The sequence below is a fragment of the Cheilinus undulatus genome, linkage group 12 (genome assembly GCF_018320785.1).
Source record: "Cheilinus undulatus linkage group 12, ASM1832078v1, whole genome shotgun sequence".
Lineage (NCBI taxonomy): Eukaryota > Metazoa > Chordata > Actinopteri > Labriformes > Labridae > Cheilinus > Cheilinus undulatus.
This window is the reverse complement of record NC_054876.1, coordinates 48586804-48606270: the sequence shown is the minus strand read 5'-3', so window position 1 is coordinate 48606270 and position 19467 is coordinate 48586804. Positions and strand designations below refer to the sequence as shown.

Sequence of the window (19467 nt, the reverse complement as noted above, 5' to 3'; positions counted from 1 at the left end):
AAAAGACAACAGAAGAGAGAAAGCTTCTACTCGAACATCACTGCTGATGGACATGGACAGACGGCGAGGAGGCGGAGCAAAGACTAATAAAAAACTCTAAATCCCATCAGCCATTGCTCCCTGTCTCTAACCAGGATTTATTGTTATTACTGTTATTATTATTGTTATAATAAAGGAGCAGGGCAGTGATGGAGTTTATAATGGAACTGTCACATGACCTGTGATGTCATCAGCTGGAGTTAATATGAAGATTTATCTCTAATTTATGCATCTGTTCATTGATCAATTTCATTTAATTCAATTCTCTGAGCTGGTTTGATCTGGACTGAACTGGATCTGCTCCAGAGCAGGTGTAGTTCTCACCTGTAGGGGGCGGAGTCAGTGTCCCTTTAACCTGTCTGTTAGATGAAGTAGTTCTGCTCCTTCCTGCTGTAGTTTTGAAGGTTTTTGGTCAAAATCTTTCGAGAAATGTGAAATAGTGGCACTGTCAGGAGAGGAAAAAGCAAATGTTGAAGATCCACAAAAACACCATTTGAACCACCAAAGTCGGCCATGTTGGATGTCCCCCCTTTGACCCCATCTTTGACCTCTTCTCCTGAGGCTTAGCTCTGATTGGTCCCATAAGTGCTGTGGAGACTTGTTAAAGGAGGCTCGTTAATGGAGGAGACATTTTCATAGAGATCTTATTTTGGTTTCAAGTTATGGACCTTTTACTTAAAGTGGGAGGGGCTAATCAGGATAATGTCCATAACAGGTCAATAATTCGTCCAATCATCCTAAATCTTCATACGTGTTTTCAAGCCGTGACTGTGAATAAAATCATCATGTCATGTTAATCATGACCCATAGGGGCTGCTAAAAATATCTTTTTTTATGTGAGTTGCTGTAAATTCATTAATCTTCAAGTCAAACACTGCCAAGACTTTTTCTAAACCTACACGTTTAATTGAAGCAAATATCCTGGATCAAAAACATGATTGATGTTGCTGAGAAAACAGCTCAAAAATAGATTCACATTTCAGTGAGCTATAAAAGATTTAACTTTTTGTGCCCCTCTCCAAGATGGCTGCCACATTGATGTCTGTCACGAGCCTGGAAGCATCACCTACAGCGCTGTACAGTGACATCACAAGGGGCGTGGTCAGAGAGTCCCGGGGTAGCACAGTTAACGAGCTTGCTCCTTAACGAGCTGCAGGTAGACTGACAGCTGATTGGTTGTTGTTTTGTTTTTAACGTTTTAAAACTAATAAAATGTTTTCATTGTTCTTGATAACTAAATAAACAGATGTGATGTACCTGAGCAGGTGTGTCTCTGTCTGCTTTCTTTGCACCCGGCTGTATCACCATGGTAACTACTGGGGCTTTTTCCAGGTTTATAAAGTCATAAGGGATCCTTCATATTTCTCTTCCTGGCCCTGATACCCTTCTTCCTCTTGAGACCTCTGTCTGTTTCACCTGGTTCTGGTTCTGTCTGATCCTGGTTCTGTCTGATCCTGGGTTTGTCTGGTCCTGGTTCTGCCTGGTCCTTGGCTGGAGGAGGCTGTGGTTCTCAGGGATTTTCCTCTCAGTGACATTTATAATTCTCTCTTCTAAGGAAAAATATGCTTCCTTTTTCTGACACCATGTTTATCTAATAAGGGGAATCCTGCTCTCTGATTGGTCCAAACCCACAGAGCTGTGTGATGATTGGAAGGTGAAATGGGCCGTGACATTAACCTGCTGAGTTTCAGCCTAATTTTATCACAAACAGACCTCTGAAAGCACGGTGACCCAGATAGGTTAAGACCTCCACCAGCTCACCTTTATCTATCTATTTATCTATCAATTTAACGAGGCCGTCCTTCAGACATCCAATAGTAACAAGGTACAAAAAAAAAGAAAAACTAATAGAACCAGCAACAAGGTGACCCCATTTCTTTGTGAATGTTAACTCAGCTTTACAATGATCCAGATCTGTCACATGTAGGGTTCTACTAGGATAATCTTGCTCTGTCACATGTAGGGTTCTACTGGGATAATCTAGATCTGTCACATGTAGGGTTCTACTGGGATAATCTAGCTCTGTCACATGTAGGGTTCTACTAGAATAATCCAGATCTGTCACATGTAGGGTTCTACTAGGATAATCTAGATCTGTCACATGTAGGGTTCTACTAGAATAATCCAGATCTGTCACATGTAGGGTTCTACTAGAATAATCCAGATCTGTCACATGTAGGGTTCTACTAGAATAATCCAGATCTGTCACATGTAGGGTTCTACTAGGATAATCTAGATCTGTCACATGTAGGGTTCTACTAGAATAATCCAGATCTGTCACATGTAGGGTTCTACTAGAATAATCTAGATCTGTCACATGTAGGGTTCTACTAGAATAATCCAGATCTGTCACATGCAGGGTTCTACTAGAATAATCTAGATCTGTCACATGTAGGGTTCTACTAGAATAATCTAGATCTGTCACATGTAGGGTTCTACTAGAATAATCTAGATCTGTCACATGTAGGGTTCTACTAGAATAATCCAGATCTGTCACATGTAGGGTTCTACTAGAATAATCTAGATCTGTCACATGTAGGGTTCTACTAGAATAATCCAGATCTGTCACATGTAGGGTTCTACTGGGATAATCTAGCTCTGTCACATGTAGGGTTCTACTAGAATAATCCAGATCTGTCACATGTAGGGTTCTACTAGAATAATCTAGATCTGTCACATGTAGGGTTCTACTAGAATAACCCAGATCTGTCACATGTAGGGTTCTACTAGAATAATCCAGATCTGTCACATGTAGGGTTCTACTAGAATTATCCAGATCTGTCACATGTAGGGTTCTACTAGGATAATCTAGATCTGTCACATGTAGGGTTCTACTAGGATAATCCAGATCTGTCACATGTAGGGTTCTGCTAGAATAATCTAGCTCTGTCACATGTAGGGTTCTACTAGAATAATCCAGATCTGTCACATGTAGGGTTCTACTAGGATAATCTAGATCTGTCACATGTAGGGTTCTACTGGGATAATCTAGATCTGTCACATGTAGGGTTCTGCTAGAATAATCCAGATCTGTCACATGTAGGGTTCTACTAGGATAATCTAGATCTGTCACATGTAGGGTTCTACTAGGATAATCTAGATCTGTCACATGTAGGGTTCTACTGGGATAATCTAGATCTGTCACATGTAGGGTTCTACTAGAATAATCCAGATCTGTCACATGTAGGGTTCTACTAGGATAATCTAGATCTGTCACATGTAGGGTTCTACTAGGATAATCCAGATCTGTCACATGTAGGGTTCTGCTAGAATAATCTAGCTCTGTCACATGTAGGGTTCTACTAGAATAATCCAGATCTGTCACATGTAGGGTTCTACTAGGATAATCTAGATCTGTCACATGTAGGGTTCTACTGGGATAATCTAGATCTGTCACATGTAGGGTTCTGCTAGAATAATCCAGATCTGTCACATGTAGGGTTCTACTAGGATAATCTAGATCTGTCACATGTAGGGTTCTGCTAGAATAATCCAGATCTGTCACATGTAGGGTTCTACTGGGATAATCTAGCTCTGTCACATGTAGGGTTCTACTAGGATAATCCAGATCTGTCACATGTAGGGTTCTACCGGGATGGTCTAGATCTGTGAACATGTAGGGTTCTCTTTAGAAGATTCCAGTCCAGGGAACAGCAGACTCTAGTTTGGTTGTCAGTTTTAGCTCAGATCAAACCACTGGAACCTGGAGAGAAACCACCTGGATGGACCAAGGATGGTTAAAGTTTCCATGGTAACTACAGACTCCATCAATAAGACACTCTGTGATTGCGGGTACTGTACCTGGGTCTTGTTCTGCTTTGACCACGCTCAGTTACCATTCTTTATCAGTCGTTGTGATTAGTTTATTAACAGATTTAACTCTTTAGGGTTTTCTCTTGTACTTGGTGCTGTGTTCCTAGTTTGCTCAGGTGTGTTAATGACAGCAGAACCTTCTCATGGATCTACAGTCTCACATTTAGAGGCTAACATCCTCATGGCCGGCCTCACAGGCTCAAGTGTGACCTGCAGCTCCTTTCCCATCATTCCCCTCTCTGTCTCTGACCTGCCAGAAACATTCTTCTCAAAAATAAATAGTAAAAAAAGTGTAAAAATCTAAAAGAAAAACAATGTTATTTTAGAGTTTTGTGTTTTTTTTTAAAGGTGTGAAGTAGAGCAGTCTGAGGTTTGATGAATGTTAATCAGGATTAAAACCTGATTTATTGACATAAAAATAAACATAAAATACCATAAAAAACTTTTCTTTGATGTTCCTCCTGCTGAAGAATCAACTTCCTGTTAGGGCTGTAGAGGGGTGGAGCTCTGGGGCCTCGTTAGCCTCTCGTTAACACCTCATTAGTGTGTTCACAGAGACAGATAAATATTCATCAGAGCGGTCGGTGTTGACGTTACACTGAAGGATGAATCGGTCCAGTCGTCCATCAAAGTAAGAAACATGTTTCCATCAACAACAACAAACACAAAGGTGATGCGTCTTAATGAGCTTAACGAGACATGAAACAACAACAGAGCTTTAACGAGATCAACACTAATTAGTAAAGACACTTCCTGTTTAATGACCTCTTAATTAACGATGAAAAACAAAATCAAACATTCATTTAAACAGAACGAGATGGTGGATTTTCTCTGAGACTTGAGCCGAAGCCCTTGATCCTGGCTAGATCCTCCAACTTTTCTCCTGGTTGTTTTTGTGCAGTTTAGACACGCCTCTCTCTGTGCTTAGGCTAGAAATAAGACTGAAGATTATGGGCAGAAATATGTCAGCAGAAACTCAAATTTATTTAACCTGAATAATTTTAAAAACAATTTAAAAGTAAAGAAAAAGAAGCTCCAGAATGTAAATCCTAAGTCTTTCTGGTGCACATTTCCCAGTATTTCCCATTGTACAACTGACAAATGTATATTACATTTTGTGGGATAGCAGACACACGGAATACCAAAAAAAAAAAAATGGTGAGCAGATGCTAAAAAGAGGATTTTTTCTGAATATTTCACCTTCAAATAATTACAAACTGGTTATTTGAGTCAAACAAAGAGCAATGGCTGATGTGTTTAGTCATATATAGAGAAAAAAACATCACTAACTAATCAGAAAGACTGATTATCACATCACTAAATACATCATTCACATAACAGTAAAGATTAGACTTGTTTAACTCTGTTTAAAGTCATAGATGTGACCTGTTAACTCTGTAAAACATCACCTCACTGACCAATACATGGTAATAACACATCAATAAAGGATGATCACAGATCAATAAGGAATCATCTGATCAACAGCGGCGCATCGATGAAGGAGACTCAATATTTCGGCCTCTTCACGTCCACACTAAAATGAATTAAAAAAAAAAAAAAATCATTAATGAATGTTCACATCTGATTGGTTGAGCCTACAGTGATAAGCTACAGGAAAGAGGAAGTACTCACCCATCAGCCTCCATCTTCTTCCTCTTCTCGATGATCTGAGACAAAAAAAGACATGGAAAATGATATTTCTAACTTTTATTAACACACAAAAAATAAATTGATGGCTGATATAAGCTGATATTTACAGGTGATATAGACTGATATTTACAGCTGATATAGACTGATATTTACAGCGAATATAGACTGATATTTACAGCTGATATAGACTGATATTTACAGCGAATATAGACTGATATTTACAGTCGGTATAGACTGATATTTCCAGCTGATATAGACTGATATTTCCAGCTGATATAGACTGATATTTCCAGCTGGTACAGACTGATAGTTACAGCTGATATAGACTGATATTTACAGCTGATATAGACTGATATTTCCAGCTAATATAGACTGATATTTACAGCGAATATAGACTGATATTTACAGTCGGTATAGACTGATATTTCCAGCTGATATAGACTGATATTTACAGCTGGTACAGACTGATATTTACAACTGATATAGACTGATATTTACAGCCAATATAGACTGATATTTACATCTGATATAGACTGATATTTACAGCTGATATAGACTGATATTTACAGTGAATATAGACTGATATTTACAGCTGGCATAGACTGATATTAACAGCTGGTATAGACTGATATTTACAGCTGATATAGACTGATATTTACAGTCGGTATAGACTAATATTTCCAGCTGATATAGACTGATATTTCCAGCTGGTACAGACTGATATTTACAGCTGATATAGACTGATATTTACAGCCAATATAGACTGATATTTACATCTGATATAGACTGATATTTACAGCTAATTTAGACTGATATTAACAGCTGAAATAGACTGATGTTTACAGCTGATATAGACTGATATTTTCAGCTGATATAGACTGATATTTACAGCTGATATAGACTGATATAGGCTGATTTTTACTGCTAATATAGACTAATATTTACGGCTGATATAGACTGATATTTACAGCTGATATAGACTGATAGTTACAGCTAATACAGACTGATATTTACACCTGATATAGACTGATAGTTACAGCTGATATAGACTGATAGTTACAGCTAATATAGACTGATATTTACACCTGATATAGACTGATAGTTACAGCTAATATAGACTGATATGTACAGCTGGTATAGACTGATATTTACAGCTGATATAGACTGATATTTACAGCTAATATAGACTGATATGTACAGCTGATATAGACTGATATTTACAGCTGATATAGACTGATATTTACACCTGATATAGACTGATAGTTACAGCTGATATAGACTGATAGTTACAGCTACTATAGACTGATATTTACACCTGATATAGACTGATAGTTACAGCTAATATAGACTGATATGTACAGCTGGTATAGACTGATATTTACAGCTGATATAGACTGATAATTACAGCTGATATAGACTGATATTTACACCTGATATAGACTGATAGTTACAGCTGGTATAGACTGATATTTACAGCTGATATAGACTGATAATTACAGCTGATATAGACTGATATTTACACCTGATATAGACTGATATTTACAGCTGATATAGACTGATATTTACAGTGAATATAGACTGATATTTACAGCTGGCATAGACTGATATTAACAGCTGGTATAGACTGATATTTACAGCTGATATAGACTGATATTTACAGTCGGTATAGACTAATATTTCCAGCTGATATAGACTGATATTTCCAGCTGGTACAGACTGATATTTACAGCTGATATAGACTGATATTTACAGCCAATATAGACTGATATTTACATCTGATATAGACTGATATTTACAGCTAATTTAGACTGATATTAACAGCTGAAATAGACTGATGTTTACAGCTGATATAGACTGATATTTTCAGCTGATATAGACTGATATTTACAGCTGATATAGACTGATATAGGCTGATTTTTACTGCTAATATAGACTAATATTTACGGCTGATATAGACTGATATTTACAGCTGATATAGACTGATAGTTACAGCTAATACAGACTGATATTTACACCTGATATAGACTGATAGTTACAGCTGATATAGACTGATAGTTACAGCTACTATAGACTGATATTTACACCTGATATAGACTGATAGTTACAGCTGATATAGACTGATAGTTACAGCTACTATAGACTGATATTTACAGCTGATATAGACTGATATTTACAGCTAATATAGACTGATATTTACACCTGATATAGACTGATAGTTACAGCTGATATAGACTGATAGTTACAGCTACTATAGACTGATATTTACACCTGATATAGACTGATAGTTACAGCTAATATAGACTGATATGTACAGCTGGTATAGACTGATATTTACAGCTGATATAGACTGATATTTACAGCTAATATAGACTGATATTTACACCTGATATAGACTGATAGTTACAGCTGATATAGACTGATAGTTACAGCTAATATAGACTGATAGTTACAGCTAATATAGACTGATATTTAGAGCTGATATAGACTGATAGTTACAGCTAATATAGACTGATATTTACAGCTGGTATAGACTGATATTTACAGCTGATATAGACTGATATTTACAGCTGGTATAGACTAATATCAACAGCTAATATAAGTGGAATCCCTCTAGAGATCTCTGGATCTACCTTGGTTTGATGTGCCCAGAGGACTTCCAGATGCACCAGCAGGGTCCCAATTAGACCCCTGAGTCACCCGAACAGACTTCTTTAAATACCGAATGGATTATGTTTATATGTATATGAGTCTCACCGCGCTGATCTTCTTCCACTGGCGGTCCAGTTCTGCCTTCTCATTGGTCTCTTTGAAGCGTCGGGTCTTTCTGCCCTCAGACATCTTGATGCCGTACTGGAAGGCAGCCCTACGGGGAGAAACTTCATAATTACAACATCCTAACGCTACAGTTATCAAAGCCTGATGGAGCCTGCCAGTCAGAGCTCAGGGATAAATGAACATTATGGTGCCTGTCAGTAGAGCTGAGTGATAACTGATGGTGACAGAGATTGTCAGTCAGAATTGAGAGGTTAATGATCCTGAGAGAGCCTGTCAGTCAGAGCTAAGGGATTAGCCTTACTTGGGCAGAGCCTCCTTGTTGTTCATGTAGTCCGAGTACTCCTCCTGGGTGTCAAAGTCCCAGCGGCCCAGCGGCCCTTTCTTATTCCCCTGAAACAGAGACAGACAGAGGTTTACCATCTATGTGAGGACTATTGATGGATTAGTAGAAAAGAAACAGGGATATGATGATTCTGGTGATGATGGGAGTTGTAGTTCACCTGGTCCATCTTGCTGTAGTCCACTTCCTCATCACTGTCCACAGCCAGGTCATCCATCCTATAAACACACAAACACAACCCTAAGTACTGACACACCATGTCTGACTCCAGACTGCCCCCCAGTGGACACAAATAAAATTACATGATTTCCACTTCCTACTTCTTGATTTAGTTGTTATTGTTTGCCCGTTGTATTAATCTTTGTGAGTATCGTGTCTGTTAGTTATTGTGTGTATTAGTGTGTATTAGTGATTGTGTGTATTAGTGATTGTGTGTATTAGTGATTGTGTGTATTAGTGTGTATTTGTGATTGTATATCTTACGTGGCAGGGTAACACTCGGCGTATGAGTTGGATCCTCCAAAGAAATCTCCCAGCTGTTCTTTCCCGTCTCTCCTCTGAGAACCCGTTCACATGAGTTAAAGAACAAAGCTGCAGACAGGACGATGACTTCTGTAAACAGCAGGTAATACTGATAGTCTTTTGATGCTAACAGTGATGCCATAGATTTAAATCAGTGGTATCTAGAACAATTCAAAGTTATAACAGCCTTTTGAGTTAACTCTTTGTTTACTGAAGGATATGGTTCCTGGCTCTGCCATTGGCTGCCTGCCGCTCCAGCAAACTTCTCATTGATCATTTTAATCTGCTCCCTGACTGAACCAGGACCTGAGGGATAGACCAGAGGAGAGAGAGGGTCAGGGGTCAGACTATGAATCAGACAATCATAGAACATAATTCCATGAAAGGACGGAATATTTTTATCTTTTATTCTACTCACACTGTCCATCCTTTATTCATCCTGGACATCAAGAAGAACTGACAATAGTTTACTTTGACTGGATAATCCTCAAAGGCAAGGATGGATTTTTTTTCAACTCTAACTAATAACCCCATCTTCAAAAGCAAGGATGGAATGTTTTGTTAACTCTAAAGGATGCACCATCTTCAAAAGCAAGGATGGAGTGTTTTGTTAACTCTTAAGGTTGATGTAATCTTCAAAGGCAAGGATGGAATGTTTTGTAAACTCTCACAGATTGCACCATCTTCAAAGGCAAGGACGGAATGTTTCGTTAACTCTTAAGGATGATATCATCTTCAAAGGCAAAGATGTAATGTTTTGTCAACGTGTAAGGATATCATCTTCAAAGGCAAAGATGGAATGTTTTGTACAATGCTCAAGGATTACACCATCTTCAATGGCAAGGATGGAATGTTTTGTAAACTCTCACAGATTGCACCATCTTCAAAGGCAAGGATGGAATGTTTCGTTAACTCTTTAGGATTATATCATCTTCAAAGGCAAGGATGGAATGTTTTGTAAACTCTCACGGATTGCACCATCTTCAAAGGCAAGGATGAAATGTTTTTTTTAACTCTTAAGGATGTTGTCATCTTTAAAGGCAAGGATAGAATGTTTTGTAAACGCTCCTGGGTTACGCCATCTTCAATGGCAAGGATGGAATGTTTTTTTAACTCAAGGATTAAGCTACTCCAAAGGCAAGGATGGAATGTTTTGTTAACTCTAAAGGATTACGGCATCTTCAAAGGCAAAGATGGAATGTTTTGTTAAGTCAACAGGATTACAGCATTTTCAAGGACAAAGATGGAATGTTTTGTAAACGCTAAAGGATGACGTTTGCTTAAAAGGCAGAGGCTGGAAAGTTTTCTATACTGGGGATATTGGGGCGTTTCCACTACAGTTTTTACAAATAGGTCATAGCAGGCAACTTCTTGAAAAGTCGCCAACTAAGGACAGTCAACCTGAGGGAAAGGTGGTTGTTGTTTCTGTGTTCTAACGTTGTCATAAACATGCTGTGAAAAGACGATCTGATTTATTTTCAACTAATAAATGTTATTTCTCAGCGCTGGCTTCTTTTGTGAATGGTGGTCATTGACTCCTGATTGAAAATGGTTTCCTTGTTTCTATTTTTGTTGTTGATTGCAGACATAAAGGTTAAGATGAGTTCACACAAAGCATTAAGAATTACCACCTGGTATCTAAATGACTAAATTTCATATAAATCCCTGATCATGTGTCGTATAAACAGGACTACTACAGTTTAATGCTGCTTCTACATGTTTGTTTGGAGACATTGAAGGGTCTTACCTGTATCCACCTCCATGACCTGCAGACAAACAGATAAAGCAGTTAGGCAGTGAAACAACAACACAAATACAAACACAAAAATTAAAACAGTTACAACGAAATGAGAATTTTTAAAACAACAGAATCATTTTTAGATTGTTCATCACTGTTTCATCCCTTTGTTAGTTTGATTGATATAAATGACTGAAGAAATTTAGTGAATAAACCTTTAAACCCCAGAAATAATGAACTCTGTCTGACCTGGTGTTCTTCTCCTCGAGGTTTCTCGAAGTAGCTGTGTCTCCGGCTCTTGCCCTCCTCTTCTCGGTCTCTCTCTCTCTCCCGGTCTCTCTCTCTGTGGCGATCTTTGTCTTTGGCTGGTTTGGACGACGAGCTTGTGGACACGATGTAGTCCCCGATGTCGTCAAAGATGCTGAAATACAGACAGAGTCTCACTCAGACTGAGAAACAATGGTTTATAAAGAAGCAGGATAAAAAGAATGCAGAAAGAGTTGCATGATTTACTGACCTGAGATCAGCCTCAGGAGCACGCTTCTCATCCAGTTTACCTGAACCACAAACATACATTAACAACACAGTAACCATGGCAACCAGTGACACCAAAAGATTCAGGTAGGGCTAAAAAATTTAGGCAAAAACTTTTAGTTTTTGGTGATTGGATTACATGAATTACATGAGAACAACAAATCTAAAGATAGATAATCCTCCGATCAGTAAGCACATTATTGTTGGTAGATCTTAACGTAAACTACCTTTAAACTGAGCATTAGACCTGGCAGACACGTCTATTACCCAACATCAACTTATGGATATAAACCAAGATCTGGTCTAAATTCATCAGTCTATCTTCAGAGCTCTCTGAACAGCCCAGACCCTGTTTCAGGACTTCTCTGGTACCTTTGTCCTTCTTCTTGATCTTCTTGTGCCGTGTTCCCTGGCGAAGGTACGACAGGATCTGAGTCAGCTTAGAGATCACGATGTCGTTGGTGGTGAGGGTCGTCTGAGCCTAAACACAAAACAGCTGATCAGTGACGGAGCAGTAGGTCCGTTACATGTTGTAGACGTGTCATGTAGATGTTTTTATTATTAATCTCTCTAAAGCTTTTATGACTGTCGTCCGGTTGTAATGGGTACAAATGTCAGACAGAGGCTGCAGCACATCTGAAGGACATTCACTAACCATGATAGAAACCGTTTATACCTCACTTTAACACCGGGGTTAGATCATTCAGATACTAGAAGTTACTTTGGTCTGTACATCTATACTCTGAATTACCAACACAGACTAGTGGAGCCTCTTTAACAGCTTTTCTCCCTCATGTTGTCATTAACATGCTGCTAAAAGATACACTGGTATACCAGTAAGATAATGAATCTAACAGTGAACTGGCTAGACTTGAATGACAACCGGAGGCCTGGACTGGCCTGCATGAAAAGGGCAAGGGTGGAATGTTTAAAGACATTAAAGGATGACATCATCTTCAAATGCAAGGATGGAATGTTTCATAAACTTTGATGTCATCATCTTCAAAGGCAAGGATGGAATGTTTTACACATATAAAATGAAGACATCATCGTAGGCAGAGAACAGAATGTAGGTGAAACTGGGGATGTTGGGAACTTTTTCCCTCCATTTTTTCCAAATAGTAGAACATACTTGGGTTAGCTCAGATGTTAAAATTGTTGCTCAGGTGTTGTTAAGGTGTTGTTAAGGTGTTGCTCAGGTGTTAAGGTGTTGCTCAGGTGTTGCTCAGGTGTTGCTCGGGTGTTGCTCAGGTGTTAAGGTGTTGCTCAGGTGTTGCTCAGGTGTTGCTCGGGTGTTGCTCAGGTGTTAAGGTGTTGCTCAGGTGTTGCTCAGGTGTTGCTCAGGTGTTAAGGTGTTGCTCAGGTGTTGCTCAGGTGTTAAGGTGTTGCTCAGGTGTTAAGGTGTTGCTCAGGTGTTGCTCAGGTGTTGCTCGGGTGTTGCTCAGGTGTTAAGGTGTTGCTCAGGTGTTAAGGTGTTGCTCGGGTGTTGCTCAGGTGTTAAGGTGTTGCTCAGGTGTTGTTCAGGTGTTGCTCAGATGTTGATCAGGTGTTGTTAAGGTGTTGTTAAGGTGTTGCTCAGGTGTTGCTCGGGTGTTGCTCAGGTGTTAAGGTGTTGCTCAGGTGTTGCTCAGGTGTTAAGGTGTTGCTCAGGTGTTGCTCAGGTGTTAAGGTGTTGCTCAGGTGTTAAGGTGTTGCTCAGGTGTTAAGGTGTTGCTCAGGTGTTGCTCAGGTGTTGCTCGGGTGTTGCTCAGGTGTTAAGGTGTTGCTCAGGTGTTGTTAAGGTGTTGCTCAGATGTTGATCAGGTGTTGTTAAGGTGTTACTGAGGTGTCTTTAAGGTGCTGCTCCTGTATTTTATATGACAGTAATCGTTGTGATAGTACCTCCATGCTGGGGCAGTCGGCCTTGCTGCGGATCAGAGTGGTAGGGATGTCCGTGTCAGTGAACTCATCGTCCAAGTCGACCACATAGGCCATCCTGCCAGGCAGGAAGAGCTCGTTCCTCTCCACCAACCCCGTCCTGAACACCACGCGGTAAATGTTCCTGCCTGAGGAGGAAAAGCATAAAGACAATAAATGAACTACACATTTGTTATGGTCTTTACATGTAAACATGCATTCATCTCCTGAGTCCTGTCTCTAACAGTGTCTGATGGGAGACTCACCAAGACGAGTCTTAAACTCGATCTTCTCCTCTGGCTCCACGTCCTTCCTGGGACACAGGGAGAGGTCAAAGGTCAGACAGATCCTTAAAGTTTATATACTTCAGTTATCTGAACTATTCTGTACAAAGACTTTGTCCTTACTTTGCTTCTTTCTGGACTTTCTCCATCATGTCTTCCTCTTCTTTCTCCTTACTGGTGATTTCAGCTCGCACCTGGAACAAGGACACACCCACATGATTCTAAAATCCTTTATTCATATCATGTGTTCTAAAACAGACCAGTCATGTCAATGACTGATAGCATCAAAAGGAGCCAAATATTTAAGATCATTTCAGACCTTTAGTCACAAATTGAACCATATTAGAGATAGAACTGTCCAATTGTGTTATCAGCATGTTTGAAGAGAAGAGTGAAGGAAAGCCTCACTCCATAACCCACACAATAGCTCATTAAGAGAACTGGATTTTTGTTAATTAGATATGAAAAATGACTGCATGTTGGTGGCCTAGGACTTCTGTTTTTGTTGCTGATACTCTGAAAGCAGCCCAGTCTCACCTTCTGCAGCAGGGCAAAGTCCAGACCTTTCACCAAGTGAGTGTGCTCCATGTCACCACCCAAGAACTTGGACTCCTGGATCAGCTGACGACGCTTCTCTGCGGCAGATTTATCACTGAGGGATAAACATTACATACACAAGTGTTAAATCAGAAACACTCGATATTCATGACAGCAGAAGACATTAGCATTAAACCAGCTGTTAGCATTAGCAGTACTCACGCCTCAGCTGTGGGTCCTACGGCTCTGTAGTTTGCCGTGGTGCTAATCAGCTCGGTCTCTTCATAATCCTTGTTGACTCCGTCTCGTCGCTCTCTCGCTCTGTCTCGGTATTTCTCTGCCAGCTCCCTCTCTCTCTCCATCTCCTGCTGGCGTAGCTTAGCATAGTAGCTGAAACAAAGAACAAACAGAAATCAGTAATCAACCACCAAATATCTCCGGTTAGCAGCTGCAACAGTAACGTGTTATGGCGGGCAGACCCTCAGCTAACCGGGCTGACGCCACTTTTACCAGACTGCTGAGGTTTCTGTCTCTACGTCACTGGTTGATGTGGTTCTGGTTGATACTGGTCGCTACAAACCAACGTCTCCAGGGTTCACCTGATCCTTAAACATCCCTAAACTGCTGCTTCATGGACCCTCATGTCTCACCTCTTCTTCTTCCTCCTCCTGGCTGCGGGATCCTCATCCTCGTTGTAGTCCCTTGGCATTCTGGGAGGAAAATTAAAAACTTCTCAGTCCCGCTGCTGTTATAACTACCGTCATCATCATAACCATCATCATCATCGTTCCTGTCACTCACTCATGGTGTCTGGACTTGGAGGGCGGGGCCGAAGAGGGCGCTGCCCGCGGTGTCATCAGCAGCTTCCTGAAGTCATCGTTGGTCAGTTTGGACCTAAAAACAGACAGACATTAACAGCGATCCACTTCCTGGAGACTGACCCTGATGGATGAGTCTGAGCCGGGGGTCACTGAGAGCTTCTTAGAATAAAACACAGATATCTTCATCGCCCGACTATGACAGATCCAAATAAAAGCTCATGTAAATACTGCCCATGTCAGCTGACACTACCTAGAGCTCAAATGTTGGATCAGAATACTTCAAAGTTCAGTCCTGTGAGAAGATGTAGAGGAGTGTTGATGAAGAGGACAGAGATGTTCAGGATGGTTTATTGTTGCTGACATAAACAGTTTGGTGAGCATCTGAAAACTCGAGTACTGACCTACAGACTCCTGCTCTGACGTTTATATCGTGTTACATGTGTTAGTGAGTACTCACTGAGCAGCGGCTCTGTGGTCGTCCACATCGTGGCCCTCAGGGGCCAAAGGGTTGGAGTAACTCTCAGCTGCACACAGGAAACACAGTTAAACACCGTTAATTCGCTGTTTCACATTTTAATATAGCAGAAGAACGAACTTTGATATTCTAGTGAAAATAAAACCAGACTGAAACCTGTTAGATAACAAGACAACTAAGATCCTAGTCCTAAACCACCAGTTTCATTATAATCAGCAACAACTGCAGACATTGGCAAGGCTTTTGCACAAACTCCAACCCAAAAGAGTTGGCACACAATGAAAATGTAAATAAAAATAATGATTATTAAACCTCATAAAACCATATTTGATTCACAATGAGATGTTGAAGCTGAGACATTTTACCATCTCAGGAATAATATTAGCTCATTTTGAATTTGATGGCAGCAACACATCTCAAAAAAGTAGGGACAGGACCATGTTTACCATCGTGTAGCATCCCCTCTGTCATTTTCTGATGCTCCAAATGTTTTTTATTGGTGAAAGGTCTGGACTGCAGGCAGACCAGTTCAGGACCTGGACTCTTCTCCTGTGAAGCCATGCTGTTGTGATGGATGTTGTATGTGGTTTAGCATTGTCTTGCTGAAAGAGTCAAGGCCTTCACTGAAAGAGACATTGTCTGGATGGGAGCATATGTTGCTCTAAAAGCTCTCTCTACTTTTCAGCATTGATAGTTCCTTTCCAGATGTGTGAGCTGCCCACGCCATAGGCACTAATGCAACCCCATACCATCAGAGATGCAGGCGGGAGAACAAGCTGGATGCTCCCTCTCCTCTTTAGTCCACAGGCCACGGCATCTGTGGTTTCCTCTGACCACAGAACAGTTTTCCATGTTTCCTCAGTCCATGTTAAATGAGCTTTGGTCCAGAGAAGACGGACCACGCTGTTTCTGGATTCTGTTCACATATGGCTTCTTCTCTCCATCATCCAGCTTTAACTGTTATTTGTGGATGGCACGGCCAACTGTGTTGACAGACGATGATTTCTGGAATGTTCCTGAGCCCATGCAGTGACTTCAGCACAGAATCGTGCCTGTTTTTAATTGCAGTGGCCCCTGAGGGCCCCTTCAGCCTTTTCCCTTGGTCACAGAGATTTCTCCAGGTTCTCTGAATGTGTTGATGATATTATGGACTGTAAATGAGGGTAGTCTTTTCTATTTTACATTGAGGAACATTTTCTGAAATTGATCCACAATTTTTAGACTCAGTTTTCCACAGATTGGTGAACCTCTGCCCATCTTTACTTCTGAGACTCTGCCTCTCTAAAATGCTCCTTTTCTACCCAGTCACTTACTGACCTGTTGATAATTAACCTCATTAGCTGCAAATCTGTATTAGCGCCACTTTTCCAGCCTTTTGTTGCCCCATTTCTACTTTTTGAGATATGTTACGCTGCATCAAACTCAGAATGAGCTAATAGTTTTCATGAAATGGTAAAATGTCTCAGTTTAACATCTGGTATGTTTTTCTGTTCTACTGAGAAAAAAAATATGAGTTTAAGAGATCTGACCATTTTTGACTTCTGCTTTTATTTACAGTTTACACAGCGACCCACCTCTTTTGGAACTGGGGTATTCCAAGCATGCCTTTTTCTTTTCTTACTTTAAAAAAATTGCAATACTTTCACTGGGAGCTGTTGTATTAACCATATTTCCCTCATCTAATCTAGTGTACCGTGGTGGAGCACGACTGCTCAGACAGATGAGGGAAGGACACACGAGGGCCACTTGTCCAAAGAGTTTTCGCACTGTTTAGGCCATTAAATCTGTCTGTATTGGTTAAAATATGATTGTAGTTTTGTATTTTTAAAGCTCTGTTTTTTGGTGATATAACTGATCATTTAACTAACATAAATTAAAAAGATTTAAATTAAAAATGTGTTGACCTAATTAATAAAGGATCTCTACGCATGTGTAGACGCTGTTAAATGTGTATTTTAATGATTATGAGTTTTTAAGTAGTTGTCAGAATATCACCGGTAATCCTGATGCTTCATTTTTAGTTTAAACATCAGTATTTCTGAGCTGTTTTTTAATAGCCTACAGGGTTATGACCTGCTTGGTGTACGCGGAGTGATATGCTAAGCTAATGTAAGACGGCTATGACTATCTGTGGCTCTTTATGTCAAGGTTTGATCTGGGCATTTATTTGTAGAAGCTGAGCATACTGAAAGGTTTAGTTTGGATTCAAACTGACGATTAGCACGATACTAGCGCTGGTGTAGCGGTTTAAGTGGTGACCGTGTTAACTGGTGCCTTTCAGCGGAATGCGTCAGTACTGCCGTATTTCCTGGGACGGCGTGTTAATGACCACGATACAAATAGCAAATAACAGTAATACATAAATAAAGGGAACAGTTAATTTTAGACAAGTAAATTAAGTTTTCGAGGTCTAAAAAGGCGTTAATTTTCGACAACTAAAAAAAGAAATTTAGAGAGCCTACTGTGTGGTAGAAAATCAGACCAGACGAGGCTGTTTTCATCAGATACTAAAATCAAACCAATCTTTTAACTGAGACTGATTAATGTGAAAGTACTCGTGACTCGTGATCTGTAAAATATGTTATCCAACAATTGTTTCCAGCTTGTTTTTTCATAATGTCAAAATTTCAGACTTTTAAACACAGAAATTTCGAGTTTGCTTCCAGGTAAACATACGCCTCCAGATCACAGACACGCTCGTCTGGCGGTCCCCAGTGAACACGGTCACCCTTTAGACCATAACACCTGCTAACTGTTAGTGTGTAAACAGATCTTTACCGTCGTATAAATCATTAATATTCAAACTTACTCTCAGGCATGTTGACGAAGTCTGCCTCTTCCTCTCCTCCGCTTCTAACTCTCTGCTCTCAGCTCGCTTAAACAAAACAAACCTCCAAAATCTGTGTTTTATCTGCGCTGACGATGTTAGCTTAGCAGCGGACCTCCGCTCTGAATAACAACTACGTCACTTCCGCGCAGTCTGAGGGAATAAGTTCGAGACATCACAGCGCCTCCTACAGACCGGACGGAGATTAGACACGAGACCGACGTTAACCGTGCTGTCTCCTGTCAGACCACGGAGCAACAGAGGGGGTGTTATGATAATTACATAACATAACGGAAAAAGTAACAGAAAACTATCAACGAAACCAGTAATGCACATGAAAAGGAGAAGACCCCTCCCTCCTTATTCTCACAGGGACAACAGGGATGGGGCAGTTATAATATAAACTGATAAATGTATCATAAATAATCCCTTATTACAGGGAAATTTGACTGTTACAACAGATCACAGTTGATTTTGAAAACTCCTGACATTGATCAAACTTTAAAGTGGAAAAAGGACATGACCGTGCTTTGGAGTGAGTGTTCCTTTGCTGCCCTCTAGTGGTCAGCAGGGGCACTGCAGCAGGTTCTCCAGGTCCTGCTGGTGTTTCTGCAGACGGAGGTTTGGTTTCTGAACATTCACTAATAAGATGTTTTCTCAACAATGAAAAAATCCCGTTTTCTCTGCATGCACTAATAAGATGTTTTCTTTCTCTTCACTAATAACATGATTTCTCTGCATGTACTAAGATGTTTTCTCTGCATGCACTAATAAAATGTTTTCTCTGCATGCACTAATAAACTGTTTTCTCTGCACACACTAATAAACTGTTTTCTCTCTTTGCACTAATAAACTGTTTTCTCTATGCACTGATAAAAATGTTTTGTCTGCACTAATAAAAAATACTTTCATAGCCAATCAGTTTTCCCATCTGTGTGATCTGGTGCAGATGTGAATAAAGAATGTTATGTCATCAGTGTTCTGTTCCTTTATCTTCTTTTTCTTTGATCTAAACATAAAAACTAGGGCTGTCAGAGGTCTATAATCTTAACTAGTCTCAGGGTTTCTGTAGTTAATCCTGATCAATAACTTATTAAATTTCCTCATTTTTGCATTTTTGTGTCAGGTTGAATTTTCTTCTTTCTTAGGCCCCGTCCACACGGAAACGAATTCAAGTGTATACACAAAAGTTTTATGTCAGATCGGCGTTTCGGGT

General features: G+C 40.0%; 1 protein-coding gene across 1 annotated transcript; it reads right to left on the bottom strand.

Moving 5' to 3' along the window:
- Positions 1-4593: 4593 nt before the first annotated feature.
- On the bottom strand, positions 4594-18387 carry ik (IK cytokine). Its single transcript, XM_041802008.1, has 20 exons — positions 18234-18387; positions 15407-15473; positions 14930-15022; positions 14779-14838; positions 14351-14518; positions 14129-14243; positions 13715-13785; positions 13574-13620; positions 13293-13456; positions 11784-11892; positions 11395-11434; positions 11127-11298; positions 10887-10905; positions 9361-9445; positions 9101-9184; positions 8778-8835; positions 8579-8667; positions 8257-8365; positions 5485-5519; positions 4594-5386 (listed from the first exon to the last, which is right to left on the bottom strand). Exons 1-20 carry the CDS (start codon positions 18241-18243, stop codon positions 5359-5361), a joined length of 1623 nt encoding a protein of 540 aa, XP_041657942.1. The 5' UTR covers positions 18244-18387; the 3' UTR covers positions 4594-5358.
- Positions 18388-19467: the final 1080 nt, after the last annotated feature.

Coding starts and splice junctions, on each gene's coding strand:
- ik (XM_041802008.1), bottom strand. Junction 13,621..13,714: donor AAAGTCCAGAAAGAAGCAAA/GTAAGGACAAAG, acceptor CCTGTGTCCCAG/GAAGGACGTGGAGCCAGAGG. Junction 11,435..11,783: donor GATCAAGAAGAAGGACAAAG/GTACCAGAGAAG, acceptor TTTGTGGTTCAG/GTAAACTGGATGAGAAGCGT.